The sequence below is a fragment of the Oxyura jamaicensis genome, chromosome 2 (genome assembly GCF_011077185.1).
Source record: "Oxyura jamaicensis isolate SHBP4307 breed ruddy duck chromosome 2, BPBGC_Ojam_1.0, whole genome shotgun sequence".
In the NCBI taxonomy this organism is placed as follows: domain Eukaryota; kingdom Metazoa; phylum Chordata; class Aves; order Anseriformes; family Anatidae; genus Oxyura; species Oxyura jamaicensis.
In genome coordinates, this window is record NC_048894.1 from 123,354,087 (window position 1) to 123,381,615 (window position 27,529).

General features: G+C 35.4%; 1 protein-coding gene across 3 annotated transcripts in view; it reads left to right on the forward strand.

Annotated features, from left to right (window-relative positions):
• PREX2 (phosphatidylinositol-3,4,5-trisphosphate dependent Rac exchange factor 2) overlaps positions 1–27,529 on the forward strand; it is a 176,231-nt gene that overhangs the window by 57,240 nt on the left and 91,462 nt on the right. For all 3 annotated transcript variants that reach the window (XM_035317544.1, XM_035317543.1, XM_035317545.1), the window contains 11 exons: positions 4,252–4,385; positions 6,006–6,109; positions 13,190–13,339; positions 16,768–16,912; positions 18,468–18,568; positions 23,138–23,241; positions 24,244–24,293; positions 24,905–24,980; positions 25,571–25,643; positions 26,811–26,953; positions 27,107–27,199. In XM_035317544.1, the coding sequence (XP_035173435.1) occupies positions 4,252–4,385; positions 6,006–6,109; positions 13,190–13,339; positions 16,768–16,912; positions 18,468–18,568; positions 23,138–23,241; positions 24,244–24,293; positions 24,905–24,980; positions 25,571–25,643; positions 26,811–26,953; positions 27,107–27,199 (1,173 nt within the window). The remainder of the gene's footprint in view (positions 1–4,251; positions 4,386–6,005; positions 6,110–13,189; positions 13,340–16,767; positions 16,913–18,467; positions 18,569–23,137; positions 23,242–24,243; positions 24,294–24,904; positions 24,981–25,570; positions 25,644–26,810; positions 26,954–27,106; positions 27,200–27,529) is intronic.

Below are 27,529 nucleotides of genomic sequence, written 5' to 3' on the forward strand. Positions count from 1 at the left end.
TTTTTTACTGTCTAAGATGGGTATTTAATGACATAAGGATGAAGGGGATTTTGTTTTCTCCCTCCAATGCATTTTAAATGTATTTATTTCGTGATAAGGACTGCTCTAAAGTTAGACATTTGGAGTCTTCAGTGACTCAGTAGGAAAGATGGAGGACAAACAAGACTAGATTCATGGTAGAAGTCTGCTTTTCAGGTCTTCTTTTTTTTTTTCAACTGAATTCATATGTTTTGTTGGAACATTTTTAGAAAAGGTTTGTTTCTACAGTAATATAATTATTGATTATTGTTGATTTTTTAAATTAACATATTACAAAAATGCTGGTTTCACTGAAAATATCCCATCAGCTATAATTGCAGGTACTTTAATTGTATAGAAACACGAGTTACAGTCTGGTAGCACTGACTTTTACATTTAGGTTAAGCAACTATATTGTCTTCACCTGCAAGCAGTGAGTATAAACGTATGTATTCATGAAAAGTTTAAAAAAGCAAATTACGTTTCAGATTCAAATGGCTTACGTTTGAGATTTCATGGTAGTTTGAGTTTAAGCGTTTAATGAAAACTCATTTGTCTCAGAAGGGTTTGGTAATATTTGTTCTAAAATATTGCTTGTAGGTATTGTAGTTCATTTTTAGCTGTGGAGTCAGTAGCCTCTCCTGCTTTTGGGACAAGAGTATTATCCTCTCATTTGTTATTGCAGCCTTGAACCTTCCCCATGATAAAGTCCTCATGCTGCTGGATTGATGAGTTATCCTAATGCTCTGGGTATAAACTGTAGCTTGGGCGTTCCTGCTGTAAACCCACGTTCAAAATGTGGATACATCCTCCATGAAAAAGTTCATATAGTTTTCATTCCTTCTTTGAACTGTATGGGATATGGTGGTCCTTCGTCCTGTCTGCTTCATCCTTCTTTGGGCTTTTTTTTGTCTCTTGGGGATCCAGTGGAGAGGGGTGCTTACCCCTCTTCCTCTTTTGACCCTTTCAGCTCCATGCCCATCCAAACTGTAGGAGCAAGTTGACCCTCACAGTGTTAAATACATAAGGCATGGTGGGGGGAGAAGAAGAAAAGATTTTTCGGCACTGGCAGTGTTATGTAGGACAGCCAGATGTGACTTCTGATCCTGTTATCTTACTCCCTTGGACTTCAGTAAATACAACAGCAATAACAAAATTCATTGGCCTGGGGCCATACCACCATGGGTTGTGATCTTGTCAGAAGGTATAGGATAAGTGAAGTTAACATTGTTGAGCGTTTGGAAGGGAGGTCTCCGAGGGAAAAAAAGTATCACTAGAATGATTTTTTCATCATCTAGCAGTTTGCTTTAGAAAAGGAGGAAAATGAAGAGGAAAACAATAGTAAAGGGTAGTAATGTGATACAGGTAATACTTGCTGTCATATGGCAATGTTGAACTTAAATAACAACTTAGGTAAATCTTAGGAATGTGAGTAACCTGAATTACATACATTTAACATATGTATAGAACATGGTATTTTAAGACATGATTCTGGCATGCTAGCAGAACTCGGTAGGACTGTTGGGAAAAGGTTATATTTTTCTACAGTGAAAATGATTTTTTTTTCAATAAAAAGAGATGAAATGATTTCATGAAATGCTTTCTATGAAAAAATACACCCTTTTGTTGAAAACTGAAACTGCTGAAACAATTTTGAAGCCTTAGGCTGAAATATTTGGTGTCCATAGAAAAATTTTAATTTTCCAGCAAAGCTGATTTTCTCTGTAAAAACAAGGAAACAAACAAAATCTTTTAAAAATCCAGCCTTTTAAAAATAAATGTCAACAAATTTTAAAAGCAGCATAACATTGATTACTCTTTTAATGTACAAAAGCTATGAAATGTAATGGAAAGAAACAACTTGTTTTTCTGTATTTGTCAGCAAGAATTAAGTTCAGTTCTAATTTATCCTTAATTTATATTATGGAGGTAAGGTGTTATATATATTACTGTATATTGCAGTGCTACAGTGTTTCAGTGTTTGGTTTCAAATAATACTGTAAATTAATATGCCAGCTTCTGGTGTTTATTCTGTCTTAGGAAGGGAAGTATGGCCTAGTGGCTATAGGTGACATTCATTTTTGCCTCATTTGATCCTAAATGGATACAGGAATGGTTAGTTAGCACTGATACTGAAGTTGTTTGATTTAGAGACCCGAAATACGTTCCACTGATATAGTTGTGCAATTTCTCTTATCATCTCTGTAAACAACCTGCTTTCCCCTTAGAGCAGAGTCTGAGCTATTGCTCAATATTGAGGACTGTGACATACAAAGGATGCATGGTAGGATGAAGAGCTGAGAGCAGAACCCATGATTGCTTCTTGGCTCTTAATTGAATACATTTTTCTTTGGGCTGCTGTGATTAGATCAAGAAGAGGAAGTAACTACAGCTATTGCAAGTAAAAGTTCTTCAGAATGTGTAGATGAAAGGAGAGCCCTGGCTTTTGCAGGTTTTGCAGGGTGAATGTTGACTGGCTGAAATTAGGATGCTCCTTAAGCCAGGGGTGTATGCATAATTATCAATAGGATCGCATGGCCTGACGTGTATAGAACAAGTACAGGTCTGTCCTACAGGACCATGGACTTGTATGGCATGCAACATGGATAAAAGCTGGGTGCTGCACTTGGGTGGTAACAACCTCTGCTGTGATACAGGCTTGGGGAAGGGTGGCTGGAAAGTTGCCTGGCAGAAAAGGACCAGGAACATGAACCAGCAGTGTGCTCAGGTGGCCAAGAAGGCCAATGGCATCCTGGCTCGTTCGAGAAATAGTGTGGCCAGCAGGACCAGGGAGGTGATTGTCCTCTGGCGTTCAAGTACTGTGTTCAGCTTTGAGCCCCTCACTACAGGAAAGATATTGAGTTGCTGCAGCGTGTTCGAAGAACAAAGCTGGTGAAGGGACTGGAAAATAAGACATATGAGGGTTGGCTGAGGGAACTAGGGATGTTCATCCTGGAGAAAAGGAGGCTGAGGATGGACCTCATAGCTTCCTACAACTACCTGAAAGGACGTTGCAGTGAGGTAGGTGTCAATCTATTTTCTCAGATGACAAGTGATAGGACACGAGGAAACGGCCTCAGGTTGCACCAGGGGAGTTTTAAATGGGGTATCAGGAAGAATTTCTTTACGAAAAGGGTGAAGAAACGCTTTGAACAGTCATTGGAACAGGCTGCCCAGGGAAGTGGTTGAGTTACTATCCCTGGGGGTATTTAAGAGATGTCTTGATGTGGTGCTTAGGGACATGGCTTAATTATGGACTTGATAGTGCAAGGTTGACAGTTGGACTTGCTGATCTTAATCAAGTCTTAATGGTCTTTTCCAACCTAAATGATTCAACGATTCTATCATTTTCAGAAATAGCAAAGTGCGCCTTGATTTCAAGGCAGGCTTCTTTGAGAGGTTCATTTGTCTTTATAAGGCATTGAAACGCTAGGAATTTGTCATAGAAATATTTTTGGGAAAATGTTATTCTTTGTTAAAGTTGCTTCTTTTTGATTAAGCTTGTTTGAAAATGCCTGCCTTGTTTTCACAATTAAAAAAACAAAACAAAACAAAAAAAAACACGATCTGCCTCAAGCAATAATGAGGCATGGGAAATTTCATTCCAAACATATGAAGATTAACAAAATTCTGATGTCTTCAGAGTATGTTAAGAAGTATGCTAGTCTTACTTGTAGATGCTGCTATTAACTTTTCCTGAATTTTAAACCTTACCTTTTTTTTTTTTTTTTTTTTTTGCTTGGATTCTGTCTAGCTCAATTTAGTATGGAAGTATACATACACTTAATGACATTCAAGTTTAGGGTTACCTCAGCTTCCAAATAAATCTTGACATAGATTATGTGTTTCAAAGCCTCATTTGCAGACTTTTCTTACTAAATATTAAAGTCACAAAGGATAAGACTTGTTTTATAAAGTTGGCCTGATTTATCATGATCTAGTGTACAGAAGTGACATAATTTGGAAACTTTAATGAGGAATCTTAAACACCCAATAAAGCAACAAACCCTTCTCCTAGTTAATTATGATACTAGGTGAATACAAAGCTGGTATTAAATGTTATTAAGTAAACATTCAAAATTATTATTTAGTTACAATATAAGAAATAACCATAAGTTTTAGTCTTGGTGTTTTCAGAGAATTGTGAGTTTGCGAAGAAATTTTGTCCTTTCTTGAAGAATCCTTCAGTTAACACAAAATAAAAATGATTGATCTTTTTCCCATTAATTTTAGGGGTCCAACATCACTGACACATGCACAGAAATGCTGCGAAGTGGACTACTTCTGAAAATCTCAGCAGGAAACATTCAAGAGCGGATATTTTTTCTGTTTGATAACCTTTTGGTCTACTGCAAAAAAAAGCATAGGTAAATGGTCTTTTTCTTAACAATATTTGAACAATACCAAAGTGTTTACTGTAGTTAATTGCAATATAAACTTAAGTATTTTCAGAGGAAACCCATCATCCAGTAAGTATTGCATTTAATTCAAACATTGGAAAAAATTGTAGGAATGCAGAAACCAAATGGTGAAATAGAGGGAGAAGGAATCTGTTTCATCAGACTTCCACAACAGGTACCATGTGGTGGTCTCACTCTCTTCTAGGAAGGGTAAACAGACTAAATTTTTAGTCAAACACATTAGGATGTGTTCCAGATTAGGAATAGTTTATGCTATTAAATCAGTCTCTAAAGTTTCAAGTGTTTCAAGCCTTTGTATTTCTAATCAGGGAGAAGAGCCAGAATGCTGCTTCTTTCTGCATTGCAGGGAGTAATTCTGTAGGTCAGCATCAACTTTCTGCAGTTAATGTTCATTCAGTGCTCTTATGCTTCTGAGGAATAAGGATTCTGTGTACAGGTGTCCCTTTTTAAACTGCTTGAGTTTCTTTCTTTCATCCAGAAACTGCTTTCAATAGCCACTGAATACACATATTGATAGATAGATCCTTAGATTCCTGGAAACATGATAGACCTTGGAAATGCTCTCTAATACTCCTGCCAAAATCAAATACATTTTCTGTAATTTTTAAACATCCTTTTGCTGCACAGTTGTATAAACATGGATCACTAAGCTTTGGTTTCATGGATACAAAGGTCTCTGGGATTATTGGATTTAACTCACTTTGGAGAGAAAAAATATACTGAACCTTTATACTTGCAATTTTTTAACATATTTTTCAGTTTTTGAATAAGAAGCTTATAATGTAATAGAGTTACTCATTAGACAGTAATGATTGAGAGGCAGGTCATTTTCTGAAGATTAGTATCTCTCTGGAGTGAGTAAAGGTCAGAACTCAGATGATCATTAATTCTCAGGAACTGACTTTTGTTTGAAATACGGTATTAATTATCATTATGGGCTGAAATGGACAGAAGATCATCTCTGGTTTATCTTACGTGAGAAAAGCTGCATAGGACTGGAAGTCTCAAAAGACCTTGACTGCCTCCAAAGATATCAGAAATTCATAAGTATAATTCTTGGTTAACTTTTATGTGCGGAAGGAAAAATGTGTTTATAGTTCTTCCTTGCATAAGTGCCACGTATGAGGCTAACATACATACATGTGTGGGGCAAGATTTACATCCAAAAGTGTTATTTCATTTTTTCAGTCATGCTAACCTTGTATTGAATTTCTTGATAAATATAAGGAGGCTAAACCAGCTAGGAGGACACGTCCTCCCACTGCATTATTTTGTCTTCAATGACAGAGTGTGGCATGTAAGTATCAAAGTGTTGGAACAGGACATTAAGAGTGAGGCTTTGCTGATAAACTCTTGTCATCTACCAGTTTGAAGCTTAGTCTTGCCAGAGTTGGGATGTTTGCTTTAGCATCAGCAGTGTCCCATTCGGGAATGGGACAATTCGATTAGACTTCTTATGAGTTGTGACCTTTACAGTTTCCTTTAGATGCTACATGTACAAGTAGCAATATGGAAACGTAACACAAAGTTGTGGGTGACTTGCTCATCTTCTCTTTCTCTTATCAGGCGATTGAAGAACAGCAAAGCATCTACTGACGGCCATCGTTACCTTTTTCGGGGCAGAATAAACACAGAAGTGATGGAAGTGGAGAATGTAGATGATGGAACAGGTGAGTGTATTTCTGCTGCTAATTTGCTAAAATAGTCTTTCAAGGTGATGAAATCAAATGAAGCTTCATGATTTCTTTGAGAAAGATCTTTTGAGAAAGAAAGGCTTCTAGTACTTAGAAATTATAAGATGCTACTTTAAAAGTGCAGTCTGCTGTTATCAAAACTCTGCTTCTGTGACACTTCAGTGCTTTCATACTTTACTAGCTGGACAGTCATAGATGACTGTTTTACACTAACATAAACAGAGTAATAAAATAAGGTGACATTTATTGCTCAACTGAAATTGTATATTTAACTTCACTTTACAGCATTACAGCACTGCTAGATAGGTTATCCCTAGGAATGTGATGTATTTGTACAAGCGGATGGGAAAGTTACCTCTGTTGGAATGAAACCTCAAACACTACAAATGCTGAAATTGTAGTAAAAATATTTAAGAAAAAGGAAGTTTTTCAAAATACCTGTAGGGATATAATCCATATGATTACTTGAAATTTTATTGACAAACATTAGAGAAATGAAAACCCCAAATACTTCTATAAATGTTACTTTTTATTTTATAAACTTGAGTTTTCTGAAACTTTTATTCCCCTGATTATTATTTCCTCATAATTAATAAAGAAAGCCTGAAATATTTGGGGCTGTTTAATGTAAAACAAAATGAAAAACAGTAAACTTGCGATGGTATTGCAAATATATGTCTGAAGGAAATTTCAGCAAGGTATCTATTACTTCTCCTGATTTTAAAACAGCATTAGATTTTCCCCATGTGTGGATCCCAAGCATTTTCCCTACTGTGGATCCCATGCATTTATGAATGTAACTTCTATTTAAAAATGAACCAAAATAACAAGTATTGTACAGCTTAAATAAGCTGTTTCAGTTCTTCACAGAAGTTAAATATTTCTTAAAAGTGAGGATTTTTTTTGGTAATTTTGTGTTTTTTTGTTTTCAAAATAGTTCACTTACTCTACTGTATAGAGAACAGTTTGAATATCATTCTTATTGCAACACTTATTTATTGGAAAGCTCTAATGTCTGTCTTCCATCTCTCCTTTGTCTTTCAACCTTTTGTCATGTTTTCTATGTTTTTATTATTTTTTGTATCTTTTGGTGATTTTTTCCCCTCTTTTGTTTATTTGCCTCTTTTCTCTTAATTGATGTCCAGAGCTGAAACTTTGTTGGTGCCAAGCAGAACAGAATAATTACAGAATAATTGGTGCTACACACAGATTGTCTATTAGTAATCCCACAATGGCTTAGTTTGGCTTTTTTTAAAAAAAAATACTTTGTGATCTAGTGTACCACCAGATACTTTTGTGCAGTACTGCTATCTATCCCATTATAGCCTATACTGTATTAGTATATATGGGTAGTTACTATTAATTACTTTCTTACCTCTTCTAAATTTTATTTTACTGAAGACCAACTCTTTCTGCAATTTCTTAAGAATTCAGAATTCATACTTTGTTCCCCAGAGTTCTTGCAACTCTCCTTGCTTTGGTTCCATAAACAAACCATTTGGTTTCTGGATAAAGCTACTGGAAAATGGTAAATATAAGGTATAGCAATTTGGGTCACACTTGATAGGTTTTCTTTGTTTTATAGAACAAATTTCACAGTAACTCTTTGACATCTGCTTGGACTATGTCCTTCAGCAGGCCAAATGGTTAGTAGAAATTTCTGTAAATGCACTATGTTGAATTTCATCAGGCCTCATTGACTTGAATATAATTTAGCCTGCTATTTCCATTTCCTAGTTTGTATTCCCTTCTAGTTGTTAGTCTTATTTGTGAGAAATATGAAACCTCAGTTAGCATTTTGCTTATGCAAAAAAGACAATTGAATATTTTGGCCTTTTATATCACCTATTATTTACTACCATCCATTTATTTTCCTTCATCGTCCTTGTATGCATATTAGAAATACAAGATAGTTTTCATGTTTCCATTATCTCATGACTTAGGTTTTCTGATTTTGATGCTATATGCGTATGGTCTTCTCTTAGACTTGGCAATAAGTATGTATTTCCACTTTTTGTATGTATTTGAATAAGTATAGTGTAGTATATATGTATAAGTATGTATTTTCCACTTTTTTCCATTCATGTTTGATTTCCAGATATCTTTTCTGGAAAAGAGATTTTCTTTGCAGTTTTCTATGGCTTTGAAAGTTCTTTTTCATAGGAAACCAATCAGCTGTCTCTTTACTTAAAATCTTGATGTTACTGTGGCCACAGAAGCTTATAGCAACCATCTTACTGATGAATATTCCAAGAACTTTATAGCATTTTCTTTTATTGTTTCCAATTCCACATATTGGCATGCCTTAAGTATTGTCTTTAGCAAATATTGCTTCCATCCTCCAAGCTTCACCTGTATTTCTCAAGTCTGCCGTAACTTTCTTCATTTGGTTGTTCTAGCTTTCCATTCCTTGATCTTGTTTATGTTGTCCATTTTTATTCCTGCCCATTCATCTTCATTCTCAATGAATCTCCAAGTAAAATTTAGCTGAACACAAATTATCTCCTTCTTTACTCTACACCAGTAGTCTAATTTCCTCCAGCAAAATGATATTTAGCAACCCTTCCCATTTCCTATAGCCTTGCAAACAATACTGAAGGCCTTCTTCCTTCCTTCCCACTTCCTCTCCTGCACCATATCAAATCTTGTCACTTTGATCTTTGCAACATTTCTAAAATCCACACTTTCCACACTTAAAAGACATGAATTCAATTTTTTATTATTATTTTGTTTTGTGTATTGTTCTCACCTCTTCTTCTTCCCCATCCCCAGGTTTCCTGCCTTCTCCTTTTCTGTTTGTGCAATATTCTAAAATAATATTTTATTGTAATTACTGCTGCTGCTTCTCTGCTTTCTGTGGTTCTTCTTGAAATATGGAAATATTTGAGTCATTTCACTGGTATGTGGCAGCCTTCTTTGCTTTTCTGGCATATGCCCATTTTTTTTAACCTGTTTTCCTTCCTTTTAGCCAGGAGTTCACTCTTCATACTTATATGCTGATACTTCTTTCACTCATATCATGATGCTCTTTTTTAACTTCTTTTGTCTTGGTTTCTGTACTGTTCTCATTTGGGGCACCCAGATGTCGTTTCTCATCCCCTGTAATCATTCACATTTGAACTGTAACCCAGTAATACTCTGCTGCATTCTTTTTGCCTTATTTCATTCCCAAGTGTAGCAAGCTGTTCTGAGCTTCATTCATGTTAGCTTTGCATGTGCTTTTTTGGTATTTTCCTCTCCTTAATTATCTATCATTTTCCGTAATTCTTAATTTAGAGTGCAAGCTCTTAGGGGCATAGTGCTTATATTTTCATAGCTATGTATGACCCTTTCTCATGTATTATTCATGGCGCTTTTGTAAGCATTAAAGTTGTTTACTGTAACTTTTGGGATCATCTGCTCTTTGGGTATAAGGAACCTTAGAGCTTCAGGGGTCTGGGTGACTGAGTATGTTTGCTGTCAGCATTGATAGATCTAGGAATGTAATCTTTGCAGTTAGTAAGTAAATGGGTAGAGATAGAAAAACAGATTTCCAGTGAGGTTTATTGTCCTGCTAATGACATGCATACAAAAATTAACAAAACTTTTTCTAAAAAGAAATATTTCTGCGATAGTATTAAGCTTTGGCTGAGCAGTAAAATTGGTGGAAACTTTTTTTTTTTTTTTTTTTTTTTCCAACATCATGAAGCATTCTGCTTTCCAATTGTATTGACTAAAGTGAATTGCATATTAATTACCAGGGCAGACTTTTTGTGTTCTTAAGCCAATGCAGCTATATTTTGCAATTATTAGAAAGGTGTATATGTTCTGGTATTGTTTGGTATTTTTTTCTTTATTCAGTTTTTTAAATTCAACTTTGAGAGAAAAATATATTTCTGAAGGCATTAACCAGCCATTAAATGAGTGTTATTTAGTTTATGAAGGCAAGCACTTGAGACTTAGGAAATACCAGGTTTATTGTATTTTCTACTATTTTAATTCTGTCCCCTGTTGTCTTGAAATGAAGCATGAAACAGAAAAAAAAAAACACAAAATAATAGTAACAACCACAGACTGCATTAAAAGATGTAAGGAAGAGGAAGGGAACTCAGATTATGCAGCAGTTATGTGCTTAATGTTCATGAGCATCAGTGCTCCTAAGAACGTAAAGTCTCTGAAACTTAGAAGTCCATCAATATGGAATTTTCTTTTTTCTTTTTTTCCTTTTTTTTTTTTTTTTTTTTTTTTTAAGGGAAGAAAAATATTCTATTTCATATGTCTGTAACAAATTGCTTGGTATGCATCCCTCAAAGCTTTGAGTCTTGAATTTTGAACATAGTGCAGTTCAAATTGCAAGCTTTAATGCATTACGGAATATCATTAGAAGATGATGTCATCTTTCGTCACCTCTTCTTGGGAAGTTAGAAGTTTGATGATCTGTTAAGCATGCTTGTTTAGGCTTTACATGGAACATAACGAAGTCTCATGCTCTTCTTTCTGCTCTAACCATCATGTCAGCTTTGCAAATCGTTCCCTTAGCCTGACTGGCAGATGTGATCGCCTTTTTGTGAAGAGTGTGTGTGTTTCCTGTGCAGCTGGCCCCTCAGAACATGCACACCTCCTGGCTGGCCGGCCAGCCAACACATGTGCACCTCTTGATCAGATTTTGTCCAATAGCCAGTCCAAAAACGGTATGAGTTTATATGGGATGGTAGCAGAATGCTGAAATGCTTAGCAGAAGATGACTGTGCCAGCAGTATCGGGGAGGATAAAATTTGCTGGCAGCTACCAGTTTTCATCCACCTTAACTCACTGCCATCTGTATAACATTCGGCAGTCTTAGCACCCAGCTAGGTGATCGGGCTTTTCAGAGAATTCAGAGTTGGTAACGGCACGAGAGAAACGTGTTATCACACTGTCAGTGCTCAGGGTCCTGCAGTTACAGAACTTTGGCAGCCAAGCGAGCTGCGTGTTTGAAACGTCATCTGTACACTGGGATATTTAAGTGGCTGGATGAATCGATTTTGCGGAAAACACTAAGTTAGCACCAAAATTCTGTCTAGAGTGAATTATCCATGTCTAAAGCCATGTGTGAGTCTGAGCTGTACTTTTTGACATGCTTCTTTTGCCACAATTTTAACTGCCACAGTTCTCCGCATTAGAGATCATAATATTTCCCTGCCAAACAAGGGTATTGTGGTGACAGATGCAGGGAAACAAAGACCACAGGAATTTTTTTTTATACATATTAACCTGCAACTTAAAAATGAGTAAACAAAAAGGCACAGCTAGTGCTTTATTGCCAGGTTTTTAAGTCCATGCATAAATAACACAGAGGGACCTTAATTTTCCTTCCTCCAGCAGCCCTCCTGCCTCTGATCTCCAGAAGGCTGCAGTCTGTCAGCTGACAGATTCTGTCTGAGGCTTCTTTCTTTTCACTGACTTTTTTGGTTTTCTGAGGGTGCATGAAGGATACGGTGGATAGTTTACACTTGCTTGCACTTATATTCTTGTGAGTATGAGAAAATTTTGTTGGTTTAGAAATCAGCCATCAGTCTCATGATTTTCTAGTAGTTCCTGACATTTCCCAGCTCACTGTAAAAAACTTGGCTGCTTTCCATCTAATTAAAATGCAGAGTTATTGAAAGGATACTAGCATGTCTGCTGAGATTTATGATAAATTGTAGCAGGCATTTTAGCAAGGGCTTCAGTTTCAGAAAATCCCATCTCATTATACAAAACAGGGCTGACTTATGAAGCTGTATTTACAAAGTAAAGAGGTCTGCAGCTATTACAGTAGTTCAGGGCTGGCCCCAGGACTTTCTTGCCTCATAATGAAAGTTTTTGGTGAGAGAATGCTGACCTTTTGATTTTTGTAATAATTTGTACAATAGTTGCTAGTTCTAGTTTTAATCTGTCTTTTATGCAAAAAAATGTATTTGCTTCATAGGCCATTTATGCCTCATGAATTTTCCCCCAGGAGTTGCATCTAATCCTATTGAAGGATATTCACACAGAGGTGTCAGTTTCAGAGAGGAAGTCTGCTTAGCTAATTTCTGAATAAGATTTACAGACTAGCATGTTAAATGTCATGTAAGTCAAGAAGGAGTAAAAAGCAGTAAATTGTCTGCTTTTTATAGCATAGCAGTTGACATACTAAGAGGTAGAAGTTCAAGATATTTTGTTTAAAGAAGTTTAAGTACATCAGCAGCAATTGTTACCTCTCTCCCACTATATGCACACTGAAATTAGGGTTGTTAGGAACATATTTCAAAAATTACACATTTGGTTATGCATATTTTTGAAGTCATAGTGTTTTTTTTTAAAATATTTCAGCTTGTGTAATCAGTAAGTGTATATATATTTCTTTGTTCATTCTTCGTTCAGAAAGCAAGTAAAAATACATCAAATATCAGTGAAAATATATCAAGTATTTATGACTTGCTTACTCTTCAAACCAAAATTGCATTTCCCCAACTGTATATTTAGTCCATTTATAAACTTAGTAGTAAATCATTCAATCAGCAGAGCAGCTCTGAATAATTTTTTGTACAAAAACCACAATGCTGTTTTTTATGGAATTCTTTATTTAGCACAAACAAAAGTGCTCTAAATACAGTGATCTGTTCTTTTAGGAGGACTCAGCTTGTTTTAGTACTGAATTTATACCTTCTTCCATAGAATCACTTAGGTTGGAAAAGACCTCTAAGATCATCAGGTTCAACCATGAACCTAGAACTGCTGAGTCTATCACTAAACCATGTCACTAAGCAGCACATCTACACATCTTATGAATACCTTCAGGGTGGATGGCTCCCATATGCCAGGCAATTCTCTTTCACATTATAAAAAACACATTAAGTTTACTAGAAGTAAAAAATACAGCTCATTAAGTTATAACAGTTCACAATCAGCACAGATAATTTTGCATTCTTTATATTTGTTCTGTTTTTCTTTCTGTTTTATTCTGTATTTCATGAGTTTTATGCATAATAGTAGAAGGAGTTCTTAAAAAAATATACTACCTATTTCTTTTTTAAGAGTTTTAGTTCTTTAAACCAATTTATCTATTCCCAGCTGACTATCACAGCAGTGGCCACACTGTCATTAATGGCTGGAAGATCCACAACACAGCAAAGAACAAATGGTTTGTGTGCATGGCAAAAACACCTGAAGAGAAGCAAGAATGGCTGGAAGCTATTTTGAAAGAGCGAGAGAGACGAAAAGGTAGGTTAATAAACTTCCTTGTGTTGCTGTGCCAGAAAGCCATGCTGTATTTTTATGTTGAGATATAAAGCAAAACAGCTGCTAGGCAAACTTGTGGTATCAGGTTCAGCTGAAGGTTTATGGATAACAGCTTGGAAAAAAATAAATCAAACTAGTACTGGGAAGGACATAATGACTTGAATTATGTGTGTTGGTAGTGAGTGTCATTTTGTAAATGGGAAGATGATTTCATCTACGATTTTGCAGCTTATCCTCAACCAGAAAATATTATCACAATTTTATTGAGGCCTGTGAAATGTTGTGGTTTGTGGTATATGAGGGTCTATCCTAAATGCCTTTTGGGGTCTGTATACGTTTTGTGAATGGAAAATTGAAGCACTGAAATAAACAGATTTTCTAAGTTTCTTCATGCAGATGAATCAACATGAAATGATACAGAATACACCCACAACCCCATCTTTGATCCATTCTTCCCTATTCAAGAAAGTAACAAATCACCATTGCAAAGAACGGTATTTTGAATCACTGAATTCAAGGAAGAATACTTGGCTGAAATATAATCCTGATCTCTAATGTGACCACAAATAACCTTGTGTATTGAAGGTGAACCCAGCACAAAATAGATGACGCATCATCATCTTCTGGAGCTAATTTCATTTGCAAGCTAAAATATCCTAATCAGTAAGGATGTATGGAGCCTCAGTATTGAAAGAAAATATGACCTTGTAGTCAGATCTGGGTTTCTGTTCCTGGTTTGTGTAGATTTCCTGTGTCCTGTTTCAGTAGCCATCGTATCATGCCTCTGTTGTAAATGGAGGATAACAATACTTTATTTGGTCTTTTAAAGTTGAATACTGGTTGTTTGTATAGCATCTGCTGTAGGACCAGAGTTTCAACCAGAATGTCTGAGCCCTGACTTATTAAGAGTGCCATCAAGAATTAATAGTGGAAAAGCTAAAATGATATCTTAGAGGTCTAAAAGCCCAACATTTTAGAATAAAAAATGAAAAACAATGTGCTAGAGATGATGTCAAACACAACAACAACAACAAACAGATTTCTCTGCTTCTGTTTAGGGCCTTGTCTGAGTCTGACTAAATAGATTTTTAACAAATCCCACTTCTCTTTGTTTAAGTTTTTTGATTTCCTTAGACACTTTGTATTTCTTACCTGAAGGTACCAAGAGTAAATAGGAGTCTTTGATGTTGCTGTATTCTTACTATTTCACACTCTACTGGTAGCAGAATTGTCTCTGACCTAAACCTTACCAAGCCTGAGGTCTGAGGTATCTTCTCATAGGCAAGCAATATCCTAGGATTTTGCATCTTATAATTTAGGGAATTTTTTAGCTCTTGGCGGTCACAAGGGATTTGCCACTGAGGAGACAACCATGAAAGAAACAGGAACAGGATAGAACAGAAGATTTGGTACACACTTAGACTCAGTTTGCAACACAGGATCTTAAAAAATATTTCTTTAATATCTCCATTACTGCATCAACTTATAATTTTATCCATCTCCTCCAGTACAGTGATTTTTTTCAAAACATCGTTATAAACAAAGCAGGATACATCAACTTAATTACAGGCAAGTTGCCAAATTACTCAGGAACCAAACAGATAACCTTTTTAGAATTCAAATATTGTATCTAAATGTAGCTATAAACAATTTCCTATTCACTGTGAACATAAAAATGCTTAAATTGTCTATTTACTTAATAAGATGTGGAGCCTGTTCATGCGTGCATTTATAGACAACTACACTGAAGTCTAAGTGACTGCACATGCGAGAACAGTGTTTTGTCTCCTTTTCAAGTGAGACACCAGCTAAATCAAAGGTACACACTTGCCAAATCTCCAGGGCTGTGAGTGAGTCTTGTTTGAGTGACTGCCCCCTTACTGCACGGTGTGGTAGGACTTGCCCACGCATTCCTTCACAGCGGTGCTGTGGACCCTACATCTCATGCAGAACCATGGATAGCAGTGATCACCAGACTAGATAAATAAAGAATGTGGATCATGGAAATGCAGCTTGAGTATGCCATGTAGCTAGGGCTTTCTGGACCATTCGTACTGGGATATTTGGAGATTCAACCTACCTAGGGAAGCTCAATCTATGCTGTTATTTGGAGTCCATAAAGCAGAAGCTGAACAGAAGGGAGAGGATGCCCCAGGTGAAATACTTTAACAGAAATTTCAGTGGTTATCAAGCCAAATTGGAAACTTTTTGCTAGGAAGTATTTCTTTCAGTCTAGGGGATTTCATGTAACCATCTGAGGCATTCAGAAGGTTAGAAATGTATTTAATTGGTGAACATTTTCAAGGCTGATGGTGCTGTGATGCTGATGCAAACAGTCAGTACAAATAAAAATATCAATGTCCTATAAGCTCCAAAAGAAGTATACTGGCTAGATTTTCTTTTCCTGGGAATAAGTCAGGTTTTATGTTTGTGTGGCATTACCACTAACCAGTTCCTGGGTAATGAAAGACACTTCTGTATCTGTGACCAATACCTTTGTTATCTTTTTCTTCTGCCATGTTACATTTTTTTTCTGGCTAATTTCTCAGAATTATAGAAATGGCAGACTACTACTACAGTTAAAATTTTAGAAATGTGCAAATCTAGAGAGAGAAGCTGAGAACATGTATATAAGACATTCCTGAAATGTGTGGTTCTATCCTGAATTAAGATGGTTTATAGAGAAAATACATGGCTTATGAAAGTCTGTGGTGTTCCCTGGGAGAACAAGCTTCTGTGAGTGGCCAGTATGATACATAATTCAACAAGAACTGGTTTTGATCATCTGTTATTCAGAAAATGTAATGATTTTCTTGAGAAGAGAAACAGGAAAAAATAAGAAAAAATGTTGAACCAACCCTCTCAATAGCTTTTGGTTGTTGAGAAAGTTCCAAAACAAATAAAAATCAAGTTGTGCATGGGATTTTGTGGAAAAGGCCTAAATCAGTCTTCTATGAAACTAAAAAATATGTAACACATAATTAGTTACAGTAAATTGAAAAACTGAAAAATGTTTGTGAAAAACACTTTTATCATCAGGTGATAAGAGTGAAAATATGGACCTTTTCTTTTAAATTTGTGAAGACAAGACTCCTCCTTTCTGAATGTTCATATACTGAAGTAATTGAAAATCCCAGCATTAGTATTTATTACTGCAGTATCAATGGTGATGTTGGTATAGGTGTACATTTTCAGTAACGACTTGACTTCACTGTGAGGAATTTATAGATATCGTTTGATTATGCCTTATGAAGGTTAGATGTTCATAGTTCTCGATTCTGAGCAAAATAATGGAAAAATCTCCTTTTACTTTTTTATATGTAGAATATTAGCATTACCTGTCCATTTTGGTGAAGATTTTGAACTATAATGACAGTATCACTTCATGAAATTTATTGTACTTTTGACAGGTTTAAAATTGGGCATGGAACAAGACACTTGGGTGATGATCTCTGAGCAAGGAGAAAGGCTATACAAAATGATGTGCAAACAAGGGAATCTCATCAAAGACAGGAAGAGGAAATTAACCACTTTCCCCAAGTGCTTTCTTGGAAGGTATTACATGCATTTTATAGCATGATTTTTAAGCAGCTAAAACACATTTTATATCTTCTTTGGGATCTTATGAAAACCACACTTTACGTGTAATGTCTGTTAGGATTATTTGCCTCCCAGAATTTAGCCAAAATGTAAATTGGTCTGCCTGAGATTTATGGTTATGTACTCAAATCCCAAACTAGCTTTTTAAAGGGCCAAGTCTGCAAAGGCATATTGAACATAGAAAAGGCAGCAAATAAAGTAGTTGAGATAAATAATTCCCAACTGTTTTGATGTATTTTAGAGTGCCAAATTTGCTTTAATCCATTTTAAAAATCTGTCTCTAAAACTGTTTCCTTTCTCCTCTTGTGTGAATATCAGGTATGGAGTTACGAAAGGCAGCTTATATGTTTAAAAATTAAACCCTATTATGAGGAGGATTTTTAAAATGTGAGGAGGAATTTTTAAAATTATGAGGAGGATTTTTAGAATGTTTTAAAAGCCACATACCTGTGGCTTAAGGAGACTGCATGCATGAGGAGAAAGCAATAGGTACCCTAATATTACATATGTTACAGAAAAGCAGTTTTGGGGGCAGAATATTTATCCCTTATTTCATCTGACTGTAAGGCAGCTTAGCATGGAGTATTTTCCTATAGTACAGTGACTGTTTTACACAAGCACATTGTGATGAATATCCTCACTGCTGTGTTCAAAAGAGGAAATGAAATAAGAGATATTCATGTACTGTCCAAAGTCATGTAGATGGTGATAGTTGATACGAGGATTAAGATTAATTAGTAAATTGTTGTTGAATCATCTCCTCAGAGGGGCTGTTGGAAGGAGGTAAAGAATACACTCATGGTATGGAGTTCTGTAAAACATTTAAACCGACTGTCAGAAGTTTGCTTTTCAGTGCTATCTTTGAAGTGGATCCTTCCAAAGAATGCTTTTGCTTGTCTCTGGGTCAACAGTTGAAACCAATTAATGTGGATGTTGCACTGCCTCACTACACTGCTATTTTGATTTGTAACAGACATGCAAATATTTTATGTACCATAAAATTGATGTCTCTGAACTGCATCAGATTTACTGTGAAATAAACTTGGTATTTCTTGGATGTGCGCTGTATGCTTTGTTTATGTGCTCAGGATGTCTCAGAAATAATAGGGCTACTGTTCTATCATGCTGCAATTACGGTCTGCCTTCAGAGCATATCTGCCCTGTGTAGGTGCAGTAGGTGTGCCTGGAATTTTCTTATATTTGACAGTCTGGTCAAATTTGTCTATTCTACTTTAGAAAATCATGGAAAACAAAGGAATATTCATCATGTGCCTAGATAAAACTTCTGAATAGAAAAGACATGTCAAGGGAAACCTCTATGTATTATATCTAAATAATAAAAAGTGGAGGTTATTTTTTTTAAAGATGATATGAAATTCTAAAGGTCATTTGGCTTAAGAAGCACTTACTAAGTAAGGAACCCTGCTAGGCTTGCTACTAAGAAGAAAATGTAGTAGATGTAGTGGCATGACATTTCAATTTTTCTTTTTCTGTATCTGTTTTAATTCAGTGAATTTGTGTCCTGGTTATTGGAAATTGGAGAGATACACAAATCCGAAGAAGGCGTTCATCTTGGCCAAGCTTTATTAGAGAATGGCATTATCCATCATGGTAAATATAATTAGTTTTAACTTACTTGTTTTCAAGGTAATTGTTGTAATTAGAGTGGACTTAATTTTGTTTGATAGAATGATGGTCTCATTAATGCAAGGCAGCTTGTTGAATCTGCATTATATTCTTACAGGGACCTTATGGGGCCCTTGCCCAAGCCTAGAAGATACTGGATAACCTCCATTGATATAACTAGATTAGATCTGTGCTGTTGGGATCACAACATTGCAAACAGGGACCTACAGAAACATTGCTAATCTGTCATGACTAAAAATGTATTTGAGGCGAAGAAAGGAGGGCAGATTTTTTTAAGGATTTAAGCCTTTTATTTAACCTAGGCCTTTTAGGGACACATGTTTGAATAAGAATTGTAGTTAGCGAAAAACTTTACAGCTGGCTGCTGATAAATATGCCTGATCCTCTGTTAGGAATTACAAGTTTAGCAGGTAAAACCAACCCAGAACACAGAAGTTTAAACATTTGAATTTTCAGGCCCTGTTTATCCCTGGTTTGTAGAGTTGCTAAAATTCAAATTTTTATGCTTAAATTTTCAGTCAACTGTCTATGCAAAGCTTATTCTGGAGAGAAGCGTCACTGAAATGGTTTAGTTTTTGAGCCAAAATTGTTTGATTTCTTGAAGTAATTTGAATTGGCAGCATTTTTCATTTCAAACCTTCTTACCACAACAGGTTCTTGTCTCCGTTCCTTTTAGAAGTTATAATCCAGCAGGACCATATAAGCAAACTGAAGAAGTTTCCACTTTGGAAGTCATGTTTGACTTAAATTATGTTCAGTAACTTTAAAAACAGTTAGTGAAAATGTTGTGAAGTTAGGTGCTGTTTACACCAGATCCAGGGTGAAAATTTAGATGGAATCATTGATAATTTACATTTTAACAGATAAATACTTCAACCAGTAATTAATTTAATACTTACTTTGTAAGTTCTTTGCCACCGTGTTTTCAGTGTCCTTGGCTGGAAAGAAGGTGGGAGTAACAGAGTGCCACTTGGCTGTGTGCATTTTGAACATACACAGAGTAGGAGGAAAAACATTAAAGTTATTCATCAGTAGTCATGTAGTCTTTAATGCTTTAATGTCAGAGTTTTCTTCAACCATCATTCAAATGTCAGATGCTATTATGTTTACTACACACACAGAATTGTTTTCAATGGAATGATTCTGTTGCCAAAGATTTTTCTCCTGATCTTGTAATTTACATCCCAAATACACTGATAAACTTTCTCAATACAGAGTTAAATGAATATTGTGTAATTTCATGAGATAAAAGGGTAATTATATTAGAGCATAGAAATTTGAGCCAGACATGCTACTTTGAATAGTGGATCCAGCTGTGGTTCAGTGAAAATAGAACTCTTAAAATAAAGTTGAATGAACCATCTGTTTTCATAGAGGGAGCAAGGGAGAAAGAAAGTTTGGCTGTTACTCACATTGCATATGCTGTAGGGGGCTTTGTTAGATTTAACATATTCTAGCATATGCTTCATTCTAGCCACGCCAGACCCACACTGTGATGGACATTGTTTTACTTCCTGGTGTGTGAACTCTTGAAAGTTTTTTTCTTTCCTTTTTTTTTGTTTCCTTGTTTTTTTCTTTTTCCAGTTTTGCAAAAGGAAAAAAACAGTTTATATGTTGCTATTGTAAAAAAAAATGGTGGCATTCTCTTATATCTGCAACAACTTACAATTGATCAGCCAATGTACTGAGATACTTTGTCTGGTCAATTGCTGATGACGGTTAGAGTTGGAAGCTTCCTCTCAAGGCAATAAGGAACTTTGTAGTTACAAAAATCAGGTGAATATCTGTTTATTTTAAATATCAGATGATTTTAAATAAATAGGTATTTATATGTTTGCGCAGTTTCCTGGATTGGTGTACCGATCTGAGTAAAAATTACCATGGCAGAAAAGTAAAAGTAAAGACCAGTTTTAACCTGATCAGTTCCCTTTTCTTAGTACGTGCCATATAAAATATTTATCTCCAAACAAAGTACAGTTAGATGGTTGGTAAACCATCTACAAACAAAACAAACACAAAACAACTTGGCGTTCCTTATTTTAGTAGTAATGAGCATTTTATCATATTTAAGTGTTTGAAACTATGGACTTGCAAATGTACTGCTCATACTAGCTGATACTAGTAGCTGATAGATGATCTACCCTTCCTCTTGAGCCAAATCACATCTGTATCATGGAACACTAGAACAACCCACCCCACCTTGTGCCCAATGAATAGTGATTTACAGCTTCCCTCGATATATTTAGTAGGTAACACAATGCAGTTGAGTCAGGAGCATCCTTGTTTGGTTTCCTTGCTTTCCAGAGTGCAGGATGTGCCAAGTCTGTGGGCCTGCTCCCACAGGTTTTGGAGTACTGTGTGTAAATAGGGGCTACAAAGAACACTACAAATGACTACAAACACTACAAAGTAATGTTCTTCAGAGTGCAGAGCCTGTTCTGTTCTTCATGGACATGCAAGAATGGAAAGGTGCTTTGAAGTCATGATTCCTTCCCTGTGCATCTCTGTAACAGTAAGGAACAGTTTGACCTTAAGCAATATGATCCTGGCAGTGTTTTTTTTTTTTTTTTTTTTTAATCTTCAATAGTTGCTATTTTTAAAAACTCTTAATGTACTTAATGTACATTGCTCTACTGGAATATATCTTTTCTCCAACAGTAACAAATTATTTTTAATTACAGAACTAGAAGGTATCTTTTATTCCTGAGTTAAATGGTCACAGTCCAGTAAAATCAATTTCAATACTTATGCTAGGCATTATATATGAGAATTTTGTAGTCTGTATCTGATGTACTGGGAGCTAATGATATGTAAAAGAGCTAAGGGGTCATTGTGGATAATCACCTCAGCACATACCATGAGTTCAAGGCAATCAGAGTAATGTCCTGGGCTTTACAATCAGTAGATATATCAAGTGCAGGTAGAGAAGTTATTTTCTTTTGCATGACACTGGTGAAAACACTGTATATATAATGTCCTGATTTTATGTCCATGTGTCAGATAATTGGTGGATATACTGAAGAGACTGACAGTGTGTGAAAAATGATGCAGTGATTAGAAAAGACACCTTACTACGCAAAGTTTGTGGTGCTCAACTACATTTTTGAAGAGAATAATGGATTGATATTGTAGGTATAGGAATAGATATATCCCTTCCTTGGTATAGGAGGGAATGAAGAATTACCTAACACTATCAGGCTTGTTACTCTGATGAACAAAGACATTAAAGAATCATAGAATCATTAGGGTTGGAAAAGATCTCTAAGGTCATCTAGTCCAACTGTCTACCTACCACCAATATTACCCACTAAACCATATCCCCACATCTACCCTTTTCTTAAACACCTCCAGGGATGGTGACTTCCCTGGGCAACCTGTTCCGATGCCTAACCACTCTTTCTGAGAAGGAATTTTTTCCTAATACCCAGCCTGAACCTCCCCTGGCACAACTTGAGGCCATTCCCTTTTGTCCTATCACTAGTTATATGCGAGAAGAGTCCAACCCCCAGCTCCCCATACCTTCCTTTCAGGTAGTTGTAGAGAGCAATAAGGTCTCCCCTGAGCCTCCTCTTCTCCAGGCTAAACCATCCCAGTTCCCTCAGCTGCTCCTCATAAGACTCGACTTATGATAGCCTCCTTTAATAGTAGATGCCATGCAAATTTCCTTTCAAATTAAAGCTTATGTTTTCAAGCAAAGCAATAATAAATACACCATCCCAGGATGGTGCCAGTGCTTCCTGCTGTCCTCAGCCATCAATTGAATCAGCTATTTTTCAGAAGGCCTTACTGTAGTCCTGTTTCCAGGAGAAGTTTTGTATCATATGATGTGACTTCTGATGAAATATTTGAAGTTGTGAGGTTGGTTGTTGAAATCTTTTGAAACTGCTGAATGGAAATCCACCTGCTAAGATCCTTTTTCATGGACCTTTGGTGACATGGATCGTGTATATTGACTTAACAGCCTCATGATGATTGCAAGTCTCTTGCACTGAAGACCTTCAGCTGGCTATATATAGAGGAAGACAGGCCTTCTTTGCTCTCAAGTGCAGGACTGTTAAGATGTGTTATGGGGGGTTCTTTATTGACTCATCTGAGATTGGCCTTAGCAAGAATTAAGACGGAATAATGTGGAACAATACATTGGTAATTGCAAAAGAAGCTGTCTTTTTGGCTATTTGATTGATAAACGTTGGAAACACACTGAGGATAAGAACACACCAGAATGCTCTAGGCTGTTCCAGGCTGTTTGTCATTCTTATTCTTTGCCCCATTACTTAAAATTTGTTGGTTTTCTGTGGGCTACTCATATGTTGTGAGAAATATTATCACCAGTGACATAAAGGAACTTAGGGCAGATGATTTAATCATGCTTTCTACCCTCCCTGTCTGAAATTTATCATGTAATGGACTGTTATTTGAAGGAATGACTTTGCAGTTATTTTTTGTCTATTTCTGTAGAAAGTGACCTGGCTATACTTGTGTTTTCTTTTTTTTTTTTCTTTTTTTTTTCTTTTCTTTTATTTTTTAATTTAGTTACAGATAAGCATCAATTCAAACCTGAACACATGCTGTACAGATTCCGATATGATGATGGAACATACTATCCAAGAAACGAGATGCAGGAAGTGATTTCTAAGGTACATAATGGAGCAGTTGCTATTATTAGGAAGAATGCACCAAAAATGGAGATCCTGCTTGAGAAATAAAGTAAAATATTGTGCTAGAACACGTAATACTCCCTCATGCTTGCCTGCCTCTATATTTATGTGACTCAAATTTAATTTTCCATTAGTAAGGGAAGATCTTGGCTTGTTGTTACATATTTTAAATATGGAATTAAAAAATGTATTTTAATTACTTAATGATTTCATATGTGGGATGCATTGCCTGTGTTTCTGGGTAATTCTGAAGCTGGCATTTCAATCCATTGCATTTTTCAATCCATTTTAATAAATTTGAACTTACATACAGATTTTTAAAAAAATCTACAAAATCAGAGTGTCTTGTATTAGTGACTTAACAAGGCAGTACATCAAGAGTCACATAGATATTTAAACATGGATGGTAGTATCCATCTATACTTCTAGGTGTAACACTCCTATTGAACAATATTGCCTTTAAACTCATCTCATGATTTTGACATAGAGAACTGCAGTATCTTGGATACAAAAAAAAAGTACTTATGCGTGTAATATTTATTTTTATTTTTTTTTTACTTTAATTGCTTGCTTTGTGTGTAGAGCACCAATCATTGATTCGGAAAACCTTAATGCATGGAAACATTACTTTATCTTTCAAGTTTGGGGTACTTTTTTTTTTTTCAAAATACTTATTATTTATTATTATTTTTTTATTTATAATAATAATAATTATTTTTAATTCTACCTTAAAGCTGATCCTTTTTGCATGTGTATCAGTTAAGATTGGTTAGAAATGGTTTATGTCTCATGATTTTTTTTGTCAATATGGTTACCTGGAAATAGTAAGTTTTGGCACATAAAGAAATTTGAATAGTTGTTTTGCTAGCTAAGTGAAACATCTAGCTTTTTTACTGTGTCCATTCCTCTCATGTTCTCTGGGGTGGGAATGTGTAACAACATTATAATCCACATAAGTAACCTCATCTTTCTCTTTTACAGGGTGTACGACTGTACTGTCGCCTTCACAGTCTCTTCACCCCAGTAATTAGGTGAGTCTAGTTGGGAATCTTGATAGACTCATTCAAGAGAAGTTACATTCTGAAGATACTGTTTGAATGTAGGAACCTAACCCACCTTTCTAAGATTGGTCTTGGGGGAGAAATCAAAAAAGATTGAAGGGCTATAAAGACAAAAAGTGTAACTGCATCATAAAATGAGTGCAAACTCAGTCCAAGATTATCTTTTTTTCCCAGACTTTTAGAGCCTTCTAGGTCCTGATAGATGTGCTTATATGCTTACTGTAGATATTAATATACTCTCTTCTTTACTAACTCAGTACTTACTGAGAGTAATCCATTACTCATTTGTAGAATCTCAGCTGCAAGAAGACAACTGTCTTTATGTTGCAGTGACAAAGTAAGATACGGTCAGCCTTCGCCTTTCAATCTACACTGGAAGGTTTGACTTGGCTTTACTCCAGAGGCAATTTCTGAACCATTACAAAATGCTCAATTCATGCTTGTACTAACTTGTATAGAAAATAAGTTTTTGTTGTTGTTGTTGTTTTGTTTGTTTTTTTTTTTTTGTTTATTTTTAATTTAGGCTCTTTTGACATTTTGCTTTATATATATATATACATATATATTTTTGTTTTGGACAGGGATAAAGATTATCACCTGAGAACCTACAAATCTGTAGTCATGGCTAACAAACTCATAGACTGGTTGATTGCACAGGCAAGTGTATACCTTTGGATTTATGTACTTTTCTAAATATTGCATTTAAATTATTATTTGAAAGGTAGTGATATTAGTGAGGTAGTGATATTAAGTGGAATAACATCCACTTTGTGTAAGAACACTGTGTGTGTGTGTGTATGCGCGTGCATGCATATTTGTGTGTAATCCTCTTAAACCAGTAAAGTAACAGAAATCAACTGTTAACAGCCATACTATTCATCCCTTTTGTGCTTATCTTCCTTATTTGCAATTGAACTTTAAATGTTTTAATGAGACTTAGCTTTGTAATTCAGCATGTAATATTGTTCAAGGCTTAAAATGAAATGGATAGGCTCTGAAAACTCTAAATTACTAACTAGAAGGATAAAAGTCAGTAACAATTTGCTGTTATAATTCGGTTTTATTTTAACCAAACCAGGAACAAGAACAGGGTAACTTGTTCATTCAGTCAACATGTACTAGCTTTATAAAACAGAAGTGAAAAATCTCAATACTTTTATACTTGCCCTGTGAGGTTACACCATTGTGAACAGAATCCATTTTACTTACATATTAACATATAAAGAAAATATGCTATGGTTTAACAGGGGGATTGCCGGACCAGAGAGGAAGCTATGATCTTCGGTGTAGCTCTTTGTGATAATGGGTTTATGCACCATGGTAAGTAAATACGTTATATACAAGGTATACATATCTTCTGTTTAATGCCATCTACATAGTAGGAAGGAAATACAGGCACTGTTAAAGATATTACAGAAGGTATAGGAAATTGGTTCATTATATCATTGGAGAAACCTATGCTACAATCTTGAAAAAGAAGAAGAAAAATATCTATTGTATACTCTGAAAAATATTTTCAGTCAATTTTAAAGTGTATACTGAGGGTTTCATCTTTTGAAGGATTTAGGGGTGGAATTTTGGTGAGCCACATTAAAAGAAAATTCTTAAGCAGGTAATAAATACATGCTTGCACAGGTGAGACTGAAGGTAGACCTTGAGGAAATATGTAGGAAAAAAAGGAATCATTTTTGGAGGAATGAATCAAGCATGACTTTAAATATGTGAAGTGGTAACAGCCAGAGAAAATGGACTAGAAAAATGAGAAAATAATAAAGACAGCAGAAAACAAAGAAGGGAGAGGACAGCAGAGATATGTGAAGTACCAAAAATGATGAGAACACAGTTGTATTTAATACCATCAGAGGGAAGATTTCAATGAAACGATTGAAGCAGTAGGTCATTTACTGAAATAAAGAAGAAATTATTTTCTCACAGCTTGTTTAGATAAGGAGGAAGAATTAACTTCTTCTCAGACAGTGTTCACTTTTGCCTTTGATTTTTGAACATACAAACTGGATCTGTCTGCTGTTCTAGTTGCTTCCACATCCCCAGCAAACCCATTTCTAATACTGAATGTGTCATACTTCGTTCATGCACTTGAAGAGTGCCAGAACTTGGTGGTGAGCATTTCCAGCAGCTGTCCAACAGAACTTTTCAAAATCATATTCTTAAATCAATTTTAGGAAGAAACCTTGTGCTTGGCATTTTCACTAATGCCAAGCACATTTCAGGCTAAGCTAGTCTTCCTAACCTTGGTGAAATCTAAATACTGTAGCTGAAAATAAACTTAGTGATACCTACCTATAATGGATCCAGAAAAAAGACAGTTGTTTATGTTAAAAATTAAGATTTCCCTAGCTTCACACACAAAGTAGTTTGCTAGCATTTAATTTGTACATGTTCAGTATTTTATGGTTCATTAAAAACTTGCTATTCAAGAATTCAATAGAAGAACAGGATTAATGTTTGTGTTTCTGTGTCATACAGTGTTAGAGAAAAGTGAATTTAAAGATGAACCACTGTTGTTCCGTTTTTATGCGGATGAAGAAATGGAAGGGTCAAATATGAAGCACAGACTGATGAAGCATGATTTGAAAGTAGTGGAAAATGTCATAGCTAAGTCATTATTGGTGAGTTAAACCAATATGTTTTGATGAGTAAAAACCAAATTGGTTGTAGTGACAGTAAATTGGCACTGTGTATTGTTTTTTTAATGGAGCTATATTTACTAAATGCCTTTCTGCACAGTCTTTTGAACAATTTTGAACAATTCTATTTTTCAGATTAAATCTAATGAAGGCACCTATGGTTTTGGTTTAGAAGATAGAAATAAGGTGCCAATTATTAAAGTGGTGGAGAAAGGATCAAATGCTGAGGTATTAAATATTATAAATTATATTCCTTCTTTTATTGACTTACTTGCAGGTGTATGATTTGTATATCAATTAAGAAAATGTATGATAGTAGGTGATAATACAATGATTTGAGAACTTTTCAAGTAAGCTGTGATTATTTTGCTGTTCTGTTTTGTTTTGTTTGTTTAAAATAGAGCTGTGACCATTAGCAACATTTATTTTCAGCAGAGGCAATTTGTTATGAGTTTTGAAAAAGTAGTGATTTTATTTTTATGCTTTTAAAAATATTCCAGTGATTAAGTTATTCGTGAATGGAATAAACATCCTTCAGTAGAATATGAAATGAATATA